At 36.3% G+C, this 22,862-nt stretch overlaps 1 protein-coding gene across 9 annotated transcripts in view; it reads right to left on the bottom strand.

Annotated features, from left to right (window-relative positions):
• Positions 1-22,862, bottom strand: part of TJP1 (tight junction protein 1) — a 200,470-nt gene that overhangs the window by 141,510 nt on the left and 36,098 nt on the right. For all 9 annotated transcript variants that reach the window (XM_069798064.1, XM_069798063.1, XM_069798061.1 and 6 more), the window contains one exon: positions 15,762-15,894. In XM_069798064.1, coding sequence (XP_069654165.1) covers positions 15,762-15,894 — 133 coding nt within the window. The remainder of the gene's footprint in view (positions 1-15,761; positions 15,895-22,862) is intronic.

Below are 22,862 nucleotides of genomic sequence, written 5' to 3' on the forward strand. Positions count from 1 at the left end.
CCTTCATGCCAAGAGATTGGCTCAGGACAGATCACCTGTACTTGAAACGACTGCAGCTGTATTACTTCTGGTACTGCTCTGCCAATATTCAATCAGCTTTACCTCTAAATAAATTTCAGTGGCTAGTTTTTGGAGAAAAGCTACACAACTCTGAGAAGCAGTCTACAGGAGTTTAACACTACCTTACCTTTGATAGCCTTTCAACGCTACTCTTTAGCTCTTGAACTATCTGAACCATCTGAGCTCCGATATTAAAAAAAAAACCAAACAAAAAACCAACCCTGGAGTTTTTATTTGACATAATCTGATTTCATAAATTATCGTTGACATAAGACAATATTACTGTATAATGTTTTAATATCTTCTTTAAAGATTAATTTACCTTATATTCAAATGCATTTTAATTAGTTTAATCGAAGAGCAGAAAGCAGGTTTAGATGGTTGTCCATCCTTTGAGTGTCAGAATAATTTCTCTAAAACCTTTGTCAATCCTTTAATTTCTGTAATTTACTCTAATTTAATAAAAATGCAGTTTACTGGGGTTCAGGTATTTGGACCCTGCCAAGCTTTGCAGCTGATTCACCCTCATACCAAACACTTAAAATCTTGCACATATTTAGTTATTTCTGCTGACTCGTCCTAGCAGCTAGATTAGATGATTCTTCTTCACTCAAAACAAGGCTGAAACCCTCAATTTCTTCCAGCCCCTTTATGTTCCATAAAGGGCCCAGAGTAGTGCAAAGAGGGTCTATCAGAGGCTTGCAACAGGCTCTTCCCAGCACCAGTGCTGAGGGTGACAGCTGTAGGGCTGTGCACCCACCACCCTCTCCCAGGGGTCCTGCTATGGAGGGGGCAGAAGAAAGATGATGATGTGGGGACACAGCTCTGCAGAGTGCTGTCCCTAAAGGCAGGACAAGGGCAGGTGACTGCAACTTTGAGACCACATGCAGGTTGACTCCAGCTGTGATAGAGATAGTACAGTCTGGTTTGGTCAAGCAGTTGCTGTCAGTATGCCTTACTTCCCACTGCTTCTGCCCCTTCTCCTCAAAGCTGCACACCCTCTTTTTGGCTTATTCTTCTCCATCCCCTTGTCTGCCCAGGCTTAGACTCCAAATTCCCCTCCCTCTTCTATAGGAGGCACAGTCCCTGCCAACTCCTTACTTTTGGCCCTGCTCCCAGGCTTTCTGCCCCTGATTAAAGGATGGAAAACCTCCAAAAGGAGATCACACTTTCTTTACATAATCTATTTAATAATACTTTTCAAGTAATTCAAAGCTAACTCTCACTCCTGAAAAGATCTCAAAAGGACTCTAACGATTTAAAAGACTAAAAATCTGTGTTGAATTATTGAATAGAAAGGATGACAAAACCCACTATTGTGGGCTTCCACAAATATACCCAAAATACCACAAATGCTGCCAAATTCAGTCAGTCAAAACTGTGAGTCATAACTGACTTAAAAGGCATAGGGTTTGAGTTTCTTTCACATTTTTTCAGGTCTGACAATTTTTTTGTCCTTTCTTATTTGAGCTTTTAGTATATGCTACAACCAAGTTCTAAAGCTGTTCCCACAGATATGAGGGAGGGGAATCAATGAAAATCTTCCCCAGGAAGAACTTAAAAACCCCACACCACATACATCAAACAGGTCGGACTAAAACTAAATGTAAATGGCAACACCATACCACTGTGCAGCCCAACTATGCACCCTACTGGTCGTTTTTCCACAACGACTATGAAAATGCATTGTGTTAACAAAAGAGGAAGCTTTTGTTAGTTTTACATTCCATTCCAGCTAGCCCCTTCAATTAGGTATACATCCCTGCATTCATCTTATCATTTTTATATATGCTATAAGGCAAAGATTATTTTCCCTTCTCAGTACAATTAAAAATAATCTAATTAATCTGCAGGAAAGGTGGCATACACACAGGAATCTTGACTAGACTGGACGCTCTGGAATTTTTGTACTTCTTCAGGCTTCTGCTCCTAAGTAGCAAGGTAATTACTGCCCACTTACGACTTTAGCCTACAGGACAGTTTACGTAGCACATTTCTCTCAATGCTAGGTAAACTTTGGTAGAATTCCAACATATATGTTAGTATTTTTCTCTGTATTCCTTAGCACCTCCTCACCTTAGCACCTCTTCAATCAGAAAGGCCCCAGAAACTTCTCTGGTACAAGAATGATTTTCCCCTCTTATTAATGTTGAGCATCTCCAGAGGTAATCTTTAGATGCAGTCATCTTTCGTTAGGTGGCACCCTAAAGCACCAGCAAGATCAGTCTCATTCACTAGTCTGGAAGCATAAAAGCTATCAATTAATGGGTCTCATTCTTCTCTTGGTCATCTTGTTCCTCATCAGCAAGGAACTGTCTGAGAACACTTCTTTGCACTCCAGAAAACAGGAACAGCTGCATTAAAGAGGTGGCGACTTCTTTTCTCAGACATTCTGCTGAAATTTGTTTGCTTTCTCTGCACCATTACAAGTGAACACAGTGTTTGTCTGAGACAGGATTTCCGCAATAATCTTAAAATAGAATGCTCTCTCCTCTAATATCACATTATGAACTATAAACAAAATGCTGACAACTAATATTCTCAGAATTTTTCTTTTTTTCAGAAAGCAAGTATTTTTTAAAAGAGCTATTACTTTCATTCCTCTTCCTCTCAAATGTACTTTACTTCACTCAAAGTGTTTCCTCAACGATATTTCTACTAAGAACATACAGCCTTTAAACAAACATTCCAGATGATGTCCTTTGGGTGAAAACACACTGTCTGAGTTTCCTCCCATGCGTTCCCCTACAGCACATTTGTTTTGTTCAATCCCACATTTATCCTGCTCATTCTGGTCTGCCAACAATCCCTCATTTTAATGAACTCCATTCTAATATCCTTACACATGGTTTTCCCCATTGACGAGATACTGAGCATCTCCTTCCACTTTGAATTAAGAGTAGCCACAGAAGAGGCAGTACAGGCATCCATGCTTTAATGCCAGAGTAACTACAGGCCCTGACAAAAAGTGTTTTCAGGACAAATCCAGCTCAACTTGCTGAATATTTAATTTTTTAGGATGTTTGCATGAAAGTGAAGAGGTAGAAGAGCAAACAAAGATTTACATGCAGTGCCTTGCTTCAGATAATAGGGGAACCCCAACTATCACTATGGTGATAAGCCATCTGTACCTTATTAATTTTAATTGATATATCTGCACTAGTGTTTTTTTAACATATTTGATGCTTAGAGAATTGAATCTTCTTCTATGTTTGTAGAACATCTGGCACAGTGGGACTGTGATGCTAACAAGGTGCTTTAAGTACTACCATAATAGAAAGAACCACAAAAGCTGAAGATGAAAACAAGAAACAGAAAACAAACTGTGTAAACGTTAATGTAAAACGCACTGCAACCCCCGAGTGAGGAAAATCATTAAGGCACAAAATACAACTGCAGATCTTCAGCTAGTCTTTTTGGAAGTCATAAAGTATGATCTAGTCAAGGACATCTAATGCCTCATCCCAAACCTGCACAGTATGTTAGTCCCATCAATTTATCGAAGATCCTTTTCAAAGGTATGGTCTGAAAAGAACACAATCTCCCTATTGAAAATCCCAGATTATCAACAGAATCTGGAAGTTTATAAGAAAGATTTCTGCTGGCAGGGAGCTACTTATAATGCTTTGCTAATAACTTACACTTGCAATTGCTGCCCATACCAGTGTATCTTCACAAGACAGTATGTATCAGCAGAAGATGTATAACACTGCAAATAGTGCTTTACCACTTTTGTGAGCACTCCACAGAGTGCAGGCACCATTCTAAGTACTATCTTAAATGGAAAAGTTTGCAGTGGTAGAAGAAAAAATGAAGCTCCTGTCAGGAAGTTTTAGTTGTTTGGGATCGAGTCCAACAAATCCTCCTGACTCATCCATTATTTTCCTGGTTTTGCACCTGTTCTAAAAAACTGTCTGTTTTCCATCCCAAATTGTATTTCTTTGTGCACCCATCTTAAAGCCCCAAGATTCCCTCACAGAATGCACAGCAGCAGATCTGAATCCATGAAACAGATACTTCAGAGGAGATTAATAATGCAAATATGAGATTACATAGTACTGACTGCAAAACTGTTGGATTGATGCATCACATTTCTGGGCATGTGTCTGAACTCATTCTAGTTTGCCTGTGAACATACAAAAGAATCACTACGAAGTGGAGAAATGAAGGCAGGTCATCTCTGGGTGCTTGCATCCCTGGACTGCTATTGCTTTGTGAGTACTTGATTCAGTAGTAATCATCCAGGCATCCAAACCTATTTTGTTATACTGCCCAAAACTGTTGCCAGTGAACATAGAGAAAATACTGCATATGCTTTACTGGAAAAATCTTGACTAAGGTGGTGCAAGATGAAAAACCTTGATTTAGGCCATACCTACACTATCTTCTAGATAGAGAAAGAAAAAGCCATGTATTTCTCTGGTTATGCAAACACTGGTAGATAATGAAGTCAGTCGAACTTGGTTAATTTTGTCAATCAAGTTTCGCAGGGATCACATGTTTAAGAATAAAAGAATATAGACTGCATATCCAGTCATAAATTGTGAAAAGCTTTCATGGAGCTGTTGAGGGATTGTTCATTCAGGAGCTCACATCTCTATCTTATTAGAGTAAATGAACCATGATTTCACAAAGCAGTGTTTTACTGTCCACATGTAAAAAATATGCCTAAAAAAGTGCAGCTGAAGTGCTGCCTGGGCACTTCAAGCAGCATCCAACTTTGACATACATGAATTCACAATTGTCATATTATACATTCATCAGAGACAGGCCAAAGAATAAGACACAGTGGTTTCCTAAGAAGGGGAGAAAATTAACTGTGTTTGTAGTTAGGTTATGTTGTATGATCTCCATGTTACATTGGAGTATGTGACTTTACCATTTTCCCTTTATCTGAAGAACTGCAGGAAACCTCACTGAAAAGCATCTCTCTCAGAACTGATTATTGTCTATTCCTAACTTACCTTCAGAGCAAGTGCAGAAAGCACTCTGGTTTCTGAACATTTGGGCAGCTCCAAGAGTGTATCTTCTCCTTCCTCCTTTTTTGTCATTAACAACCTTTCAGCCCCCTTCCCCTGGGCTGCAACACAGCAAACAGCTGGAGGACGTCAGTAGATATCAAAAGTTAAATGTCAAATCTTCATAAAAATACACTTATTATTTGCTTCCTATTCATGCAGTGGCATTCACCACAGTGAGAACAGGATATGTACTTTTCAAATTCTCTAGCTCTGAGGGGTGCTAGATAAGTATAACGATAGTGCAGCCAAGATTGCTAAATTTATTACAGGAGCCTGTGATCCCAATAGTATATTGCTAATAACAGTGCCAAATATCCGAAGGCAGCTGCTCTTTAGAGGTTATCCAGTCCTGTAAGCTCCCTCACGGAATACTGCAGAGCAATAAGCAAAGGCATATTATACCAGTGGGAGAAGCAAGCTGCTCTTCTTAGATATAGACGGGCAAAAAACATCCAATATTTCTTTGAAAAATCAAGGAAAACTATGCCAGAGGACAAAAAGGACATCTGTGCCAAAAGAAACCAGAATCTCTGCAAACTCAAAGTGTCTTTGGTACTGCAAGAATGATGAGCCAGCCCACACTAACTGTCCTATGCCATTAATGCATTCTAACTCTCTTTTTCAGTCTAAGTGCAGCTTATAAACAATTTGTTTTCCATTCACAGCCCCAGACTTCAAAATAGAAAATTTATTCGGACTAAAAAAAACCCAACATTCTCCTCGAATTTTGCTACGACATTTTTGCAAATTCATGCAATCTGAATTCCAAGATGCTTACAATCAATCTTTTTTATTTTAGTCTGCATTTAGGTTGAAGACTTAGGTGTTGGATAGAATGTACTTTGTTTTCAACCTTCAATGCATAGAATTATATTTCCATTATTTTAACAACATATTCTTTCTTTTTAATACTTTTCCAGCGACTGCAGCAAAACCTTGTGCTACAGCCCATATTTCAAAATCTTTTTTTGCTGAGAGTATCCTATCAATTCTTCTACATTAGTACTGGCGCATCGTCTTAAAATAAACCATCTGCTAAAGGCAAATTCCTTTGTTCCCTGTCTGGGCACACTCCTCAGCTGTTCAGACAACAAAGATGGGGAAAGGGCTAGATGGAGAATTATTTGGAATGGTGAAGAATGTTTAAAAAAAGCAGTATTTTACTTGAGTGATAAGTGACACATTCCTGAGCACCCACCGGGACTTCTAGAGAGCAAAGAAAAAAGTTGGGAAAAGCAGACCTTAACAGGGTGACGGTGACATTCTACAACTGTTGTTAAAGGACTGCCTGTTTAGGGTCAGGCCCTGCTCTTGGAGATGCTTGCTACTGGCAGAGGCAGTATAATTTGACAGGCAGAGTTTAGTCAAATTTATGTAGAAAACATGCTGACAAAAAGTGACCTTAACCATTAAAATTTTGTGTATTAAATGCAACGTGCATGCATGTGTATATATATATAGTACATGTACATTTATATTTTTATATAATTTAGACAGATATGCACAACAGTATCTGGATAGTGGCAGATAACCTTGAGCATGGCTGAGTTTAAAAAGAGGTATTCTGCAGCTGTTTAGGAATTCACACTATCTTCTCATCTCTCTGTGTAACTGAAAAGACCTTCTTCAAAGTGTAAAGAAAGAAATAAAACCCAGTGCTGTGAAATACCCTCTTTGAGACTGCTCTGGTAGTAATTCTGAGTGGAGCATCTAAGTGACAGTTATGGAATACTTTGATTAATATTTCTTCTATCGTACCTTAAGAAAAAAAAAAATTCAAAGACCTTCTAATGAGGCCAAATGCATTTCAAGATCTTGCCCAGCTTGCCTCTCAGCTTCTCACTTAGTATTTCACTAAGTGCATCTTCCGGCTTATCAAAACAAGACTGAGTATGACTGCAACATTTGCAGACATTCTGTCCGCATTGTTTACAAATAAGACTGTACCTGTTCCTTTGGAAAACTCCAAAAGTACCTCCATATCAAGCTGGCCTGTCTGACTGAAATGCTGCTTGGTGAGAATACCAACAGATGGGCACTTTAAGAGAATCCCACTTAGTGAAAGGCTCCTTGCTTAAAAACTCTTGAAAACCTGAAGACCTTTATTATAACTATGGTTACTGTCTTTGTGCATAAGTTATGAAGATACTCTGATTTTTCACGTAGATCAATTCCCATATTTCAGGAAGAAAATATTCTTCTGTTCACTTCAGTGCACAGACAAGTTCTAAGTGTGTGGGAAATACTAATATTCCCATCCTTAACCAGAAGGGTTCCTGCAGCACTGCCAGGCACAGACCAAGGGATCTTGTTTCTGAGACAGTAACAGAAACTAAGTGCCTGAAGGTCATGGGAAACATTTCCATTTTTTTGATGGAAAAAGTAGCAAGAAAATTTTCTGCCCCCACCTAACACTGCATTCTGAGGCTGACTGTACTTGCATTATAGGATCATTATTATTTCCATGAAATCATTATAATTTGGCAGACTGGCCAATGGTGCCCATATTTAGACATGTATTTCATGACAGAAAATTCCAAGCCATTTTTGTGAACAGAGACAACACATACTTTTTTTAATAATAAAAACCAAATTTTAAAGACCATTAGAATTCATCACTCACAAAGTCTACTTTCCAAGGGGAAACAGTTCTGGTAAGGCCAAAAAATTGGCAAAATAAAAGAAAAAAAACAAAACAAAACAAAACCAACAACCAAATAAAAATATTAAAACAGACATGCTACTAGAATTCTAAGCATATACATTCTAGTCATATATTTGAAAAGCCATTGATACTGACACTCCTGTTATTTGCTATTTTTAAGCACAAGGCTGAGAGCCTGCAACAGAAATTGTTGCAGTCTTTGTTTCCTCATATATAACCAGTCTGCTTCTCTGAGCACAACAGTGGAGAAAGGTCAAACAAATAAAATCTATCAATAACAGGAAAATAGATTGAGCAATATACTCTTAACTTCTACTCAAGAAATAAATCAGTGCAGAATTTCTGGAATGAAAGATAAATGCACTTAGACTAAAAAACAGTTCAGATTCACATAAAATTCTTTTGGACAGAAACAATTATTTACTACATAAATATGTAACACCTAACAAAATGTTAATGTATCTAACCTAGATCAAGAAACACTGATTTTCAGAAAAAAAAATTAGATTAGCATTTACCTAAAGAAGCTTATACTTATATGAATGTTATTCTTTTCCCTGAGTCATCCCATCAAATTACTTTAATACGACATTGATCATCATGTGGATGGATGCATACAGAATCCAGTTGAGAAATCAAGACATTCAAAGGAGCTCACAAAGGTACCTCAAAAACAGAGATGGTGGTCATTCTCAATCACCTCTCTGCTTCCCTCGATTCCTGGGCTAGTTGAAGGACAAACAATTGGACCTTCATCCTGCTTGGGGCTTCAGTTCACTGGAAGGTAATGGCATGTGCACGGTAATATTGAGGCTGAATACATTACAGTAGCATCCTATACAACCACACAAAAGGGATCTGATATTATATAAAGACAAACTACACAATGGCCTACATATCTTTCGACATTTTCTTAAGAAACAAGAGACCCGAGAAGTCACAATCGTATGCAAAGTATCATGGTGTTGAAGTAATCAACCAGGTATTACTCTAACAAATGCCAAAGAGTATTTCAATATAGCTCCATCTGCCATAATGCCATTCTGAGAAGAAATAAAAATAACCTAAAAAAATGTACTCACTCAGAAATACATCTCTGATTAAAATGAAGCGTCAATCCAGTTCCTAGTATAATGACTATTATGGACTTAATATCCTTGGTGGATTTAAACTGGAGTGCTGAATTTATTCAGAAACATAAATCATTCTGAATCAATTCAGAAACACAAATCAAGATTAATCACAATTTAAAATTTAGCAAATGAAATTACTTGTTCATTTATGGTTAACATCCTTAGGTTAATCTTAAGGCTGCATAAGCTTCACCTAGTACTATGCCTGAGACTTAATAATTTGCCTCGACATTTAGAATAGTTCTTACATAAAACTTCAGGTTTGTTTTTAAATAAAAAGCAAATAAAAGGCAAGATGACAGAATAAACAATGCTGAAAATACACACCTCTTTCCCAGTGGAGTTGTAATCTTGGATCAAAAGCCAGTAGGTTTTTTTTTTCCATTAGTATTATATTTCAAAAGTTGTTCCAATTATTTTTTTTAATTTTTCTGTCTGTTTAAAAATATTAACTATATGTTAAAACCAGTCATATGTATTTTTCTACATTGTTTTCTATGTACTCAACCAATGAAATACAAGACAGATGTAAAGTACTTTCATTTAATTAACTGTAAAATGTGTTAATTGGTTAAGTAAAAACTTTTTTTTAATCATTTAAACTATCTTTGGTAAAACAAACTGGCTTTGCTGTGTATAAGGTCAGTGCTGTGTTCACATATCCATCAACAGATGAAATTATTGTTATAATAAATGAGTCGCAATACAACAACAATATTGTGAAGCAAGCCTAAGCTACTATAGAGGATTTAATTCTTGGAAACAGCTGCATAACAACCACACTTCTCTGAACAGTAACAAATTAAGGGCATCCACAAGACTCCAGCTGTGCTAATGAATTCTTCCTTCCACATCTACAGATATGACCAAAATACCTGCAGGACTTTTTAAGGCACGTCAGTGTTCTTATGTCTCCATCCTAAGAAATAACTCTGATACGTATCATTTGTGTTATTATTCATTTACCATTTTACTAGTTGTACAGACACATATTAAAATTAAAATACTCAGCAGGAAAAATCCAGACAAATGAAAGTATAAAACCAGAACAATTTTATTGGGGGGTGGGGTGGGGGGGGTGGGGGGGGGGGTGTCAAACTAGAGAATATCTACCACCTCAGAGGCCACTTATAAGATGATTTAAAGGGAAGATGAGTTTGGGTTAGATTAAATAAAATAGAATCTTCAATAAAACCATGCTCTTCAGTACAGACTAGATTGCCTTGCTCAGCAATATCCTCTACAAACTAGTTAAGCAGTACAGTACAGTATCCTGTTTTGATCACTAGATTTTTTCACAGGGGCAAGCAGGGCTAATCACAGCAACAATTACCAAATGTACTGGTAAGGACATTTCAAACAACAAATTGATTCTGCAGCCTGCCATATACTTTAAAAATCTACCAAAGAGACCGGGGAAGTGAAATAAGGATGTCATCACAAACATCCTTTCATTAAAGTTAATCACTAAAGCTTCTAAACAGCCTTGCAACTTCATTACAAATTATTAAGCAGGTGAAACGCCTAGTTACAACAACTGCAGCAAAATAATGTACAGACACTCACTCACAGCTGCTCTCAGAGCACTCTGGTGCACATGCACCTCCTTGCGCATAGAGCATGCTGGGCACACACATATCCCCACAGAGAGCATGGGAGGTCAATCATTCCATCCTGCTAATGAGAACGGGCAAGCACAGAGAAATACAGAGTTTCTACATCTCCTCTGCAAGGAAGCATACAAGATATCATAACCCTAAAATGCCATAATACTTACTACAATGTACTGAAAATTAACCTTATAGGGGAACATGTGCATTCCCTATATATAAAAGGCAATAATGCATTAGCTAATTCTCACTTTCTGATTATCTCTTCCTTTGTCGCCTCTTCCATTTTGTCATGCATTCCACAGTGCTTTATTCAGACTGTCTTTTGTACTTAATTGTCTCTCTTTTCTCCTCTTGTGGGTAATCTCTGACTCTACTGTGTTACTTTTTTATTGTGCACGCTGACATCCACTGACCTCTAAAGCAGTAGTACACAGCCATTCTAGCCAAATTCACTTCATTGTCAGTACAGGCTGAGAAGAGACAAAACCACACATCTGAAAAAGGTAAGACTAGAGAAGAATGGAAAAGGGCAGGAGGAGGGAAGACTCAGCATTTCTATAACATTTTGCAAAATTATTCCTTGGAATTCCACCCTGATGCAAGTGGAAGTACACTGGAGATTATCTGCCTTGCTATGACTGTAGGTTAACTGAAAACTTGCTGTGTGCATGTTTATTGAGAGCAGGCTAGAACCAGCTGCCTCCAGAAAATATGCAGAACTGGACTTGTTCATATTGTAAATGACTGCAGTGCTCTGATTTCTGAGGAGAGCTCCTTCTTCCACAAGGGCTGATTTCAGCAGGAAAGCATTATGTCCATATCCCTTTAAACAAAGGACAGATTTCAAGATGCTGATTTTAGTATTGTCTCAAGTCCAATCAAAGAGTTACAATACTAAAAATGAAAAAGAAGATACCTTAGACATTCCAGCACCCTCAAAGTTCATAAGACAAGCTCCTTATAAATGCTTTCAGTGTCCCTTGCTATCATTCCCACAAAACATCATCACTGTCTCGCAGGGAAAGAAGGGAACAATTTCTCTGCATCTATGAATTGTAGGGGTGGTCAATGTTTGCAATACTATGAGCCACATACAAAATCTGTCACGTGGTCAGAAACCACAAGATCCATTCATACACCTCAGACCTGTCATATAGACTCCCAAGGTAGTTTACAAACAAATGAGGACAACTTCCCAGCAGCCCCCCAGTGCCCTATCACATAGGGCAGACCCAAAATGCAGCTGCATCCCAATGCGACCTTCAGAAGTCCTAGCACTGGTGCAGCACTTGAACAGCTTGAGAGCCATATGCAGCTAAGAATCAAAGGTTAGTCACATCTTACCTATTGTTATAAATAGAATGTAAGGTCCTTGAGAGTAAACATTTTGTGTTTGCACAATGCCTAGTACAACAAAATCACTGTCGACGAATTGGACTCAGAAGTGCTATTGCTATACAGGATAGCTTGTGCAAAGCCCGAGTTTGTTTCAGTGTAATAAAAATTAAAATACGGATGTAATGAACATTAGTACAACAAGCTAATTCTACAAGGTAATATGTATTCCACATCTTTCTCTGAGCTGATAATCCTATTCTTTCTCTCTTCTCCCAAGTTTACTGCAACATGGAGTAGGAGTTCTGCAACATTTCTGGGTTGCGGATAACCATTTACCAATATTCAACAAAAAATACAGGTTTGTTTTTCTTTTTTTATACATACCACTAAAGCTGAGTATTTCAAGGGCTAATATCTGGGAAAGCGTAGCATGATGATGCTCCTTAAACAAGAACTGAAGGGCAATAAAACAGGTTTTACTTAGTTTGTGGGAACAGGTCCTAATCTAAGTGGTAGCACTAATACATGGAGAGGATAAAGAAAAGAAAAAGGATGAAAGAAGGTGAAGACAGATACACATTTTAAGGGAGCTGCTGTACTATCACCCTGTGGCTTAACATTATTTCACCGCTTCATCTTCTCGCTTGCTGTCTTACCAAAATGGTAACGAGAGGCATCACTATTACAAACCCCAGTATCATCCACTTAAGACAGAAGAGGTATCACTAAGAAACAAAATCCAGATTTTTGTCAGCAATCCTGCAGAGTCCCACCAGGAGAACTTATACCTCCTAAAAGGATGTTAAGGATACTACAGCGTGAGCCAGCTATGGGATGGTAACACAGGTATGCAACGCACCAACCAGGAGTCATGCGCTTTGACAGTCTCTCACAAATAACCTGAGGCTTGCAATAAATCATTGCCGCAGTGGGCCATCCAATAATGAGGTTTTATAGGCAAAGACTTCTCTAGCATTCTTCAGTATATCATCCATATTAAGAGCCACAAGTATAACTAAAAGCCGTTAATATCACAAACTTCAGGTTTTATTAACTGTGGTAAAAAAAACTTGGCAGCATCACATCTCAGACAAACCTCTGAAGACTGCCATGGTAGTCCCACCAAGTCACTCTTACGCCTCTGCTGTAATTTTACATACGCAATACGTTCTTCACTGATTGTCCCTCCCTTGCAAAGAATAACCCTGATTTTTAATGAGCCTCCCAGCTTAACGTGGTTCCTGCAACTTATTCCCTGCCATAGCTGAAGTCACAGTACAGCACTAAATACAGTATTTTTGTGTATTGAATTTTTATATGTGCATATTCCATGGAAATCCAGAACTTTCCCACAGGGGACACATTTCTTCACACTTGGAGAAAAGAAAGCATAACTTATTTTTTATGTCTTTCCGCTGTTAGGATTTGTCCTCAGTAAGAATTTGCTTAGTGATAGGGAACAAAAGATTTACAAACAAGATCAGTTGGGGATGCACATAGGCATTACTTATTTTAAAGTAAAATCCAGTAACACTCAGAATTATTAATGGATCTCATTACACAATGAAGAAAGCCAACAGTTCACTGGATGCTCAAAGTACTTTGAGTTTGTCAGTATACAAGTTATCCACATATTTAAATATGAAACTTGTCATCTTTGTTGTACCTAAAATGGATATACTACAGCATAAAACAGCTGTAAAGAAAAAGTTTTTAAAAGCTCTTTCCCCTCATTGTGTAAAAGAATTTCTCACTTCTACTAAATCCTTTATTTTCAATTTTATTCTATGTCAGTACCTGAGCCTTCTTACTAGAAAAAGATGTTTAACATAAAAAAACATTTAGTTCTGGGAGCACTCTGGAAAGATTTAGGCATACTCATTTCCTCAATTATTTCTTTAGATCTATTTTTAATCACAATTTTAAAACAATAAAAGTACCATTATACAGTATCAAGAAATATCTCAGTGTGATTCTAAATTATGTAGCAGCAAGAAAATCCATATTTATAACTCTGATTTGTGTGCTTAGCTATTTAAACTCATCCTTTAACATGAGACCTCAGAAAAGTGAGCTTCCTTTCCTCATCCTAATTATCAATACTTAGATATTAATGTATGAATTTATATACATGTACATACTCTACACATTTGTATGCTACAGATACAGACATGCCCCATTATTATATGTCTCAAATCGCTTTGCAAAGGTTCTATGGCGTGCAAGATACTCTTTTTACCGCTGGCTATAATCTTTTTCTTTGAAGGCCCCAAGAGCAGAGATAGATTTAGATAAAACGCCTTAATAGGACCACACAGATGAACACCCATATAGCATAAGCTAAAGTTATTGTTTCAGTAATCTCGTTCCCTAAGGGAATTTTTAACCTTCAGTAAGGTAATGATTACACTGGTATCACCGCTGTGACAACCGTTTGCATAGACACACCAAAACTAGCTTTAAATTAGGCAGTGCAAGTTACTGACAGCACAGAACTGAGCACAGGCTCACTGCACACATGTCTCCCCAGCTATGAGACCTGGCTTTGCAGTACCCGCAATGCTAGAAGTATCTGGACACCACACAACACACTAAGTCACAAATCCTTGCTACTAATTTCATTAATTCCTTAAACAGCAAACAACAAGTTCTTTGTCCCAAAGACAGCACTACAAGACTTCGTAATTAGAAACAAAACAGCCCTGAGAAAAAAAATACCAGTTATGCTATCGGCATCATCTGTAAAAAAAAAAAATTAAAAAAAAAATCCACACCAAATGATGCAACACACTCAAACCATTGTTTTGCTTTAGATAAAAATGTTTTCTCAAACTGCATCTGAACAATTTAGTTATATTGTTTATATTACCATGTAATGCCAGACAGTATCTCCACATCACTACTGATTTGTACATTTTAAAGACAGCACATATTTCCTATCTACCTCTTTCATCCTCATATTTAATAATCAGTTTATAATTTAACATATTCTTTGACATTATTTTAGTATTTCAAAACTACATTATATTAATTTATCAGAATATAATTTGTTTTGGCCAAATTCCCCCCAGATAGTTGAGAGGTGTAGCTTTCAATGGTTTTTCAGTAAAGAGTTTTTGAAAACATACTGTGTTTAGGACTAATTCTAATATTTTGTAAACAGTATAAATAGCAGGAAACCCCCATGTCCCATACTCTTTCATATTAACAATGTCTTTTCTTCCATTATTTGAATGTAAACAACTCCTCCTGAGTTAAAAGTTGTGTTAAAAACTATTCCAGTTTTCTCTCTGTTGAGCAAGATCTCTAAAGCGTCACCTACACAAATTCTTTGAAACCATGATCACACTGAATTTTCTGCAACTGTAAGACAAACAAATCTACACCTTAACCAAAGAAAATAAGTGTATACCAGTACTGCTTATCTGTAGTAAGATATCATCTGTGATACTAGCTTTTAAGTGCTATAAGCACACGCATCTTTTAAGAACATGTATTCCTTTTTCTAGTAATCTATTATAGCGATATACAACGAAAATAAATTTAAAGTTTTGAAAAAATAATCTATTCTACTTTAAATGCAACTTTGAAAATCTAAATATAAAAAGAGAATTTGAAAACATATTTCATTTTTCACATTTGCTCCACTTCCAGTTAATTTCTTCATCTTACACAAGCAGCAATATTAAAATCGACATCAAAATTTATATCTAATGGTTGCTGAAGAACAAAAACACAGTTATGCATCACTAATTATACAAGCAACATCACTGTTCTTAACATTTGGCAGAACTGCAATTACAACATCATTAAGTATAATACCTTTTCTAATTCTGACAAAGAGATAAACCCAATGCAAGAGGGACAACTGCTTTATTAGCAGGATTCTCGTAACCTCATATAGGATAAATGTAAAAGATATGGTACTTACAGTGAATTCACAGAAATCAATGCTATCAAGACTTTTGCTTCTGTGTATTCTCCCTTTTATTCTTCTTAAAGAGGGCTTTCCCTGACTTACACTACAGGTAGCACCATTGGAATTTTCAGAAGATGGAGTTACCCTGTCAGACAAAAAGAGCCAATTATCAGACAAAGAATGTATGTTTTTATTGAATACATTTGCTTAAAGTAAAATATTTACAAAGGGAGAAACACCGCCATGCTATACAAAGAAGTAATGCCATTCCGAGCTTTAGTTTTGAATCAATAAGTGCCAAAGACCACAAAATTATGTAGATATCTAGCTCTCATGAAGTCCACCACTGCTTGCAGACTTAGTCAAAAACATATCATGGTCATCATTTTTGTACAAAAGTAAGAAGTATCAGAAAAAAAGACAGATTACAGAAAAATGTATTTAAGTTCTGAAAAATTAAAAGGAATATTTTTCTTTATTAATTCAATAAAAAACTGAGTCCTGTTATACATGTCAGTTAAATCAGTATAGCCTGGCAGTATTTGGCTTTTGATCTTTTCCAGTTTGAGTGCTAATGATACTTCAGCTATTCCAGCAATGAATAACGATGAACAATAATGAAATTAATAGGATCTCTTAAAGTTAAGGAACTATGCTTTATAAGGTCTTTCATCACATTGTAGTCTACAAGGGAAGTCCATAACTAAAGTATTTTGAGCAAGCAATCCATATTTCAAGGAGCTTGTTGGAAGTTGCCAATGAATAGAAGTGGGGTTAACAATTAACCAAATGTATTAAGGTTTGTGAGGTCAGTATTTTAAATGCAAAATAGTCTCTAGTCAGTCTGACAACACATTAGAAAAAGGAAAACTGCATTCCAGCAAATACGCTCACCAAGAATCACCTAAAACCATAAAATTTTTAATGTGCGGATTTACACTTGTTTCATGTAATTTCTCAACTCCAGCCATAAGACTTCAAAAACTAGCTTAAATTAGAAATAGTATGTATCTTTTTTGTGTTTCCCAAGACTTTGGACAGCAGTTCAGTGTTTTTCTCTATAATTATTAAGAATCCTCTCACAAAAAATATTTAAGTACGTGGTTTAGGTTCTTTTACTTCCAATTAATGGCTTTGGTACACACATAAATGTTTTTACAAAAAAGAAAGAAAGGTGGAGAAAGGTGGAGATGTCTTATACATGTACATCACCAGAAAAGGACATCGCACAGACTGAGCCACATAACACTTGAAATACAAAATACAACCACCACAGGCTGAATGCACTTGGTTGATTAGTGAGACTCCTAGGTCTACACAGCTTCATGGTGACGATAAAAGGTCCAAATGCATGTTCATAGAAGGCTAAGGAGAAGAAAAAATTGCAATAACCAAACTTGAAAATGAAAACAGATATTTTCAAATCTCATATTTGATTTATAAAGATAAAGGTCTTTTTTTTTTTTTTTGCATTACTGTGATTACCAAACCAATGTTTTGTTTTCAGATGCCTGAGGTTTTGGGGGTTTTACACATACACATGCAGGAACAGCTTGCTGTAAGTTCTCTTGATAATACAGTAATTTGTCTTAGAGGGGTTTTTTTTCCCCCTTGGGTTAATTTACTGCCAACTTTTAACTGCAAAAATAAATAAAAATTTCTAACTGAAAACATAACCATAATATTCAGGCATTTTAATTACATTATGAACTTCCTGCTGAAACTGCACCAGAACTTTTGGTATAATTATATATGGATTAAATTCTGAGAAACATGCCTGGCGACTACAGTAACATATTTGTTCACAGAACAGAAACTGCAAAAATGCCACAGATTCCCTGCTGAAACATCTTAAAGAACTACCAGGACAAATTTCCAACGACAGGCAATTGCTCAGTCTCAACTCTTGTTCCAGACAGGGACATTTAAGGGGATAGTACATTTCTATTGTATGAATGTATCTTCTGTTACCAAGCTCTCCAAACATTTCTGATAAAGTTAATCCAAATGTACGTAACTGTATGTATTCTGAGTCCATGTCAAATGCAGATGTTGGAACCCACAGAGAAATCCATTGTTTCAGTACAGTTAGAGGTCTGTATTTATTCTCTCTCCAAAAAATCTTTGAGGGCTGCCTATTTAATTACTTATCACTTGGGTCAATAAATCTTCAAATGCACCTCCAGCAAATTAAATGCTTGGTACATTAGACTTCTTCCTTATACTTAATAGCAAATTTTTTAAACAGCTGTAAGCTGCATTGGGCTTTTTTTCATTCTGAACTATGTTTCAGACCACTTATTCTAGGGCCTTACCTATAAATGTTCATTTCTTTAAGTTGCAAGTCATTTAATGTTTTCTGACACTGAGAAGCCTTTATAAAAAATAAAATAAAATAAGAAAAACCTTATGTGAAAGAAAAAAAGAGTAAAAATAAGGGGCTAATCAAAGTTATGTAGTTTTAACAAAGAACTAAACTAATGGTATGTTTTAAAGGCCCTTTCACTTGGGAGCTCCACTCTTCAAAGTCACTTGAAAAAATAAACTTGCTGCTTCTGGAATCCACCCACCAATTCATTCTGCTGGAGAACAAATTATGGCCATTACTTGTTAGCTTCTGAGATTCAGAAAAATGCTTTTAAAAATCACATTTAGCTTTCAAAATATAATTTTATCAGAAGAAATATCACAATTGAAAGATTCCCTTCAATCCTTTATAAAATCATTAATTTATAGGTGTCTTGACAAGAAAATAAAGTATTATTTGACCAACCAAAGAAAAATCCAATCAATATCATTACTGGTAATCTGGAAGCTTTGCACTGTATTGTGCACCAAAGGAAGGATATGAAGCAAGATATCCATATTTACAGAATCACGGGGGTTTGACTCTACGGTTGGTGAACAAACTTTGGAACAAGTACAAATAAAATTAAATATCAGTTTCTCCAGGGCCTCTGCTACTCCTACAGTTTTCGCAAGGTGAAGCAATAACAGACCTGAGACAGACTTGGATCTATTTCACCCCATCTTCTCAGAATGCTGGATGCAGCAATGAAACTCTCAAGAATCCATTTCCAGTAACACTCATGCAGTACTGCAACAGGAACTCTTTCAAGTACAAGAAACTTCCACAAGGAATACAATTCAAAATTTAAGACTATAGAGTTGCAAGATAAACACGAGTGTCAGCTTCAGTGAGTCCAAATTCATGAGACAAGGACCAAAGTGTTTGACTTGAAACTAATTCATTCAAAAATCTGAAAAACAGCTTTTTTAGAATTCTTCTCACTTTTGAATCTTGCTTTGTGTTCTCAAAGTGTTCACTGTAACCAGAGAAACAGAGTTCATTCTTTTTAAATTAATACTGAAAGTATAATGCAATATTCTACGGTTCTGGCATCTGAACCTTAAGTTTAAAAAAATTAACTACAAATGAAATTTATTACATCTGATTATCTCCTCCTTTCATCTTTTATTTGTATTGCTTAATTAATAGAAAATTAATAAGTGAATTGCTAAGTCACTGGCTGTAGTACATGCATCGGGGTATAGAGGAATTATTACACGTTAAAGCAGAAAGATTTGTAAGATCCCTTTCAAAAATGTCTGCAGCTCATCAACTACTTCAAGGCAAGTACTCTTGAATCAAAGCTTAACAATGATACATTCAAGGCAGTCTAGAGCTTTACAAAGTAGGATACAGGCAAGATCTTTGAAGGGAGTGAATAATTCTGGATGCCTTGTTTGAAATGTGCTGTTTCTGTTCAAAGAATGTGTTTAATATTCTGGAAACATAACACCTTTCTAATGGAGCTCATCACAGGAATCCTAAATTAAGGCACCCCTATTCATTAACTTCTGGAAATTTTAGTCAAGCAAAACTGAACCATTTTGTAAATCCCACCTGGAGCCCGAGGCCCTTATTTATTATCCACAATTCTTACAAGAGTTTCATTGACCTTGACTGGTTCCCGATCATATATCACATTACATAACCATGACTCTAAATTATTTCTCCAGTTTGTAAAATAAGCAAAACCCTTAAACTTTCAGTATCTGTATTCCACTGATGAACATGCTAGCCTAACAAAAGACTATGTAACAGTGACTTCAAGGTGCAGCATCTCATCAAGGGCTAACAACTTAATACACATCATAACATAATTAGATGGAATGCATATAAAATAACAGTTTTTATTTTAAAAAATGTATTTATATTCTACTTGCACATAATTACTATTTGTAACAACCTTCGATATCACCTAACATGTTTTTTGTAGTTAAATTTTGTCTGAAAGGACTAAACTAGTGTCATGGTATTTTCTAGACAGACCAGTTAGACTGAACATCTTCTAAGAACTTAAAAAATTATCTTCTTGCTTAGTGATTAGAGTTCTGAACAATTTTATAAAAGATAACATCAAAATATTTAAAAAACAAGTCTTGAAATGACACGTTTTCTGAGTGTAGTATTAATGCTAGAGTTAATGCAGAGAGGACAAGTTTTTGACAACTATACAGCTTCAACAAGACTTATAATGGTGACATAATTATTACTTTTCATATACTGCAAGTTGTCGGCCTATCTTTTAAAAAAAGCATGTATGTACTTCTAGCAAATTATTATTATAAATGGTTTCACAACATGCAAGTCAAACTTCTTAGAAACTTCTACTACTAGTAGTTACACAGATCTCAGTTGACACACGTATAAAATTTCCACAATTATATGTCCTCCCATTAGAAGACAGGCTTCCTCAATACTACAGAAAGTAAGGACATTAGCTGGACTTGGCTGCATGTGATCAGTATGCCTTCTGGCTCAAACACAAGGATGGAAAAGCTGAAACTTACTCCCACTGATCAGACTGGAAGCCATAACAGTTATAGATGCTCAATATTAATATTTGTTTGGAAAAAAAAAAGAAAGAAAAAGGCAAATTTGAAACAACTAGTAACACTGAGCAGTCAGCTACTATGCTAAAATCTTGTGCACCTCTGCAAACATCTTCAGTTCTAAGCACAGTGTGCTGCCTTCGTCAGAAAAAAAAACCAAACTATTAATTTGCAACACAAATAATCCTTACAATGGGCTAAACTGAAATTGTTATCCCCATTTCAAACAAATATTAACAGGAACCAGTAATCAAAAATAGCACACATCCATTCTGGTGATCTGTATTTTTCCACATAGTTCTGTAGAGACACCCAAGAGGTTCAATCTTTGATGCTTTCTTTCTCCTATACTAAAGTGACATTTTCTGTTATTTGCTTATTCTAAACATGACTGTACTTAGAACATAAACAAACAGCAGCAGTTTTCTCCCCAGGGATGGTCCTAACGATAAAACAGGCATCCTTCAATATAAGCCTGGACTTCTACATCCAAGCCCCAGCCTGAATACAAAGACTCTGAGTCAACAAAGCTTTTAGATCGGTGCTTAATTCTAGACATGCTGGTTACTCCTCACTGATTTCAAGTAAGTTTACTCCTATGCTTGAAAATAAATGTGCTTATGCAGTATCTTACAAGAAGCAGCTATCATTTAACATCCAGGCTTCTGTATCACACATTCACTTAACAATAGCACCGAAAAGGGGAATTGAATCCTGCCAAAATTCAAATTCTGTATTACGCTGCATCTGCATTCTTTTCTGTAACCTAGATTGCCTCATACAACTACCAATCACTCTTAAAAGATCCAGGAAATGTAAATACGGAATAGCCTCAGCCATTTCCATATTCTTCACAATGAAAACGTATCACTAACTGAGCTTTTTGTCTTATTTCATGACTCCGCACTCCCTTGCGCCAAAGGGACCATAGAGGTAGTAAGCCAAAGCAGAGGAAGCCTTTCAAAGTAGAGGCAAATGCTCTAAGAAACAGAAGGGAATATTAGTGAGAAGAGTTATTAGATTTGCTAGGATATCCTGTTGGTTTTTTGTTTGGTTGGTTGGTTTTTTGCCTGCTCCTTATCCTTGGAGCACCGAAACATAATATTCAGTGTGACAAGAAATTATAGTCTACTCATGTAGTTCCCCTTAATAATGTGATTTAGCATTTCCCTATTGTAAAAGCATCCCCATTTCACATATTGGAATTTCAGTAAATATTTATGTTATTTTACTGTTTTAAGGTGCTCCCAAGTCAGTAGTTAGTTTTTCTTGAACACCTTAGCAAATGTTAGTCCCTGCTGCACTCTACCTATACTAGCAGCATTATGTTGGTGGGTTTTGTATCCCCCCCGCAAGATGATTAAAAACATCCTACTCATCTCATTTAGGTTCCTACATACTAGATTACAACACCACACAAACACAGGAAAGGGTCTGAATCAGCAGTTTGGGACTCCCGCAACTTCTTCCATCACCGAGTCCAAAACTCTACTGCCCCAAGTAAACCTCATCATAAAATGATAAACCTCCACATTAAACACAAGCAAGTTTCTGACTCCACCACTTCCCACTGCAAGCTTGTGGCATAGCTTACTTCCGTTTGTTCAGTTGTCTGTTTTATTCTCAGCTAATTTATAATAATTTATTCTTAACCCATCATGAGACATTGGTGACTGTCTTTTTTGTTTTCATTTGCAGCTCTGCTTTCATACATCACAGATTAGGACTTACAATTTGGGGAGGAAGCAGGAGAAAATTGGAGTGACAGATGCTCTATAAAGAAATAAAACATTGCTGGTACCTTTTTCATTTTCTTCCAGTGGGATTCAGGTGGATTATCTCCACCAACAAAAGATGAGTATTTTAACCCTTTTTATTAAATTATTTCTTCACTTCCACTTACAATATGTATTAACACATCAAAGAGTTTATGAATCTGATCAGTTAGACAGAATGTTATAAGTTTTTAAAAATAAGTAAATAAAGAGAGATGAAAAAGCATCCTCTGATTATAGACTGACTTGATTTATACATTTTCTTTAGTATTTTTGAGACTTCCAGTGATACAGTAACGGAATACACTTTTGGTTTACATGTTGGAAATACACACTAATATTGCATTGATTTTAGTAACAGCAACATAGTCTTCTAATATTCAGATTTTCTTAATGCATTATTTGATACAGTCTATGCACAAGTAAGAAAAAAATTAAC

This window comes from Haliaeetus albicilla, chromosome 12 (genome assembly GCF_947461875.1).
Source record: "Haliaeetus albicilla chromosome 12, bHalAlb1.1, whole genome shotgun sequence".
NCBI classification, from domain to species: Eukaryota; Metazoa; Chordata; class Aves; order Accipitriformes; family Accipitridae; genus Haliaeetus; species Haliaeetus albicilla.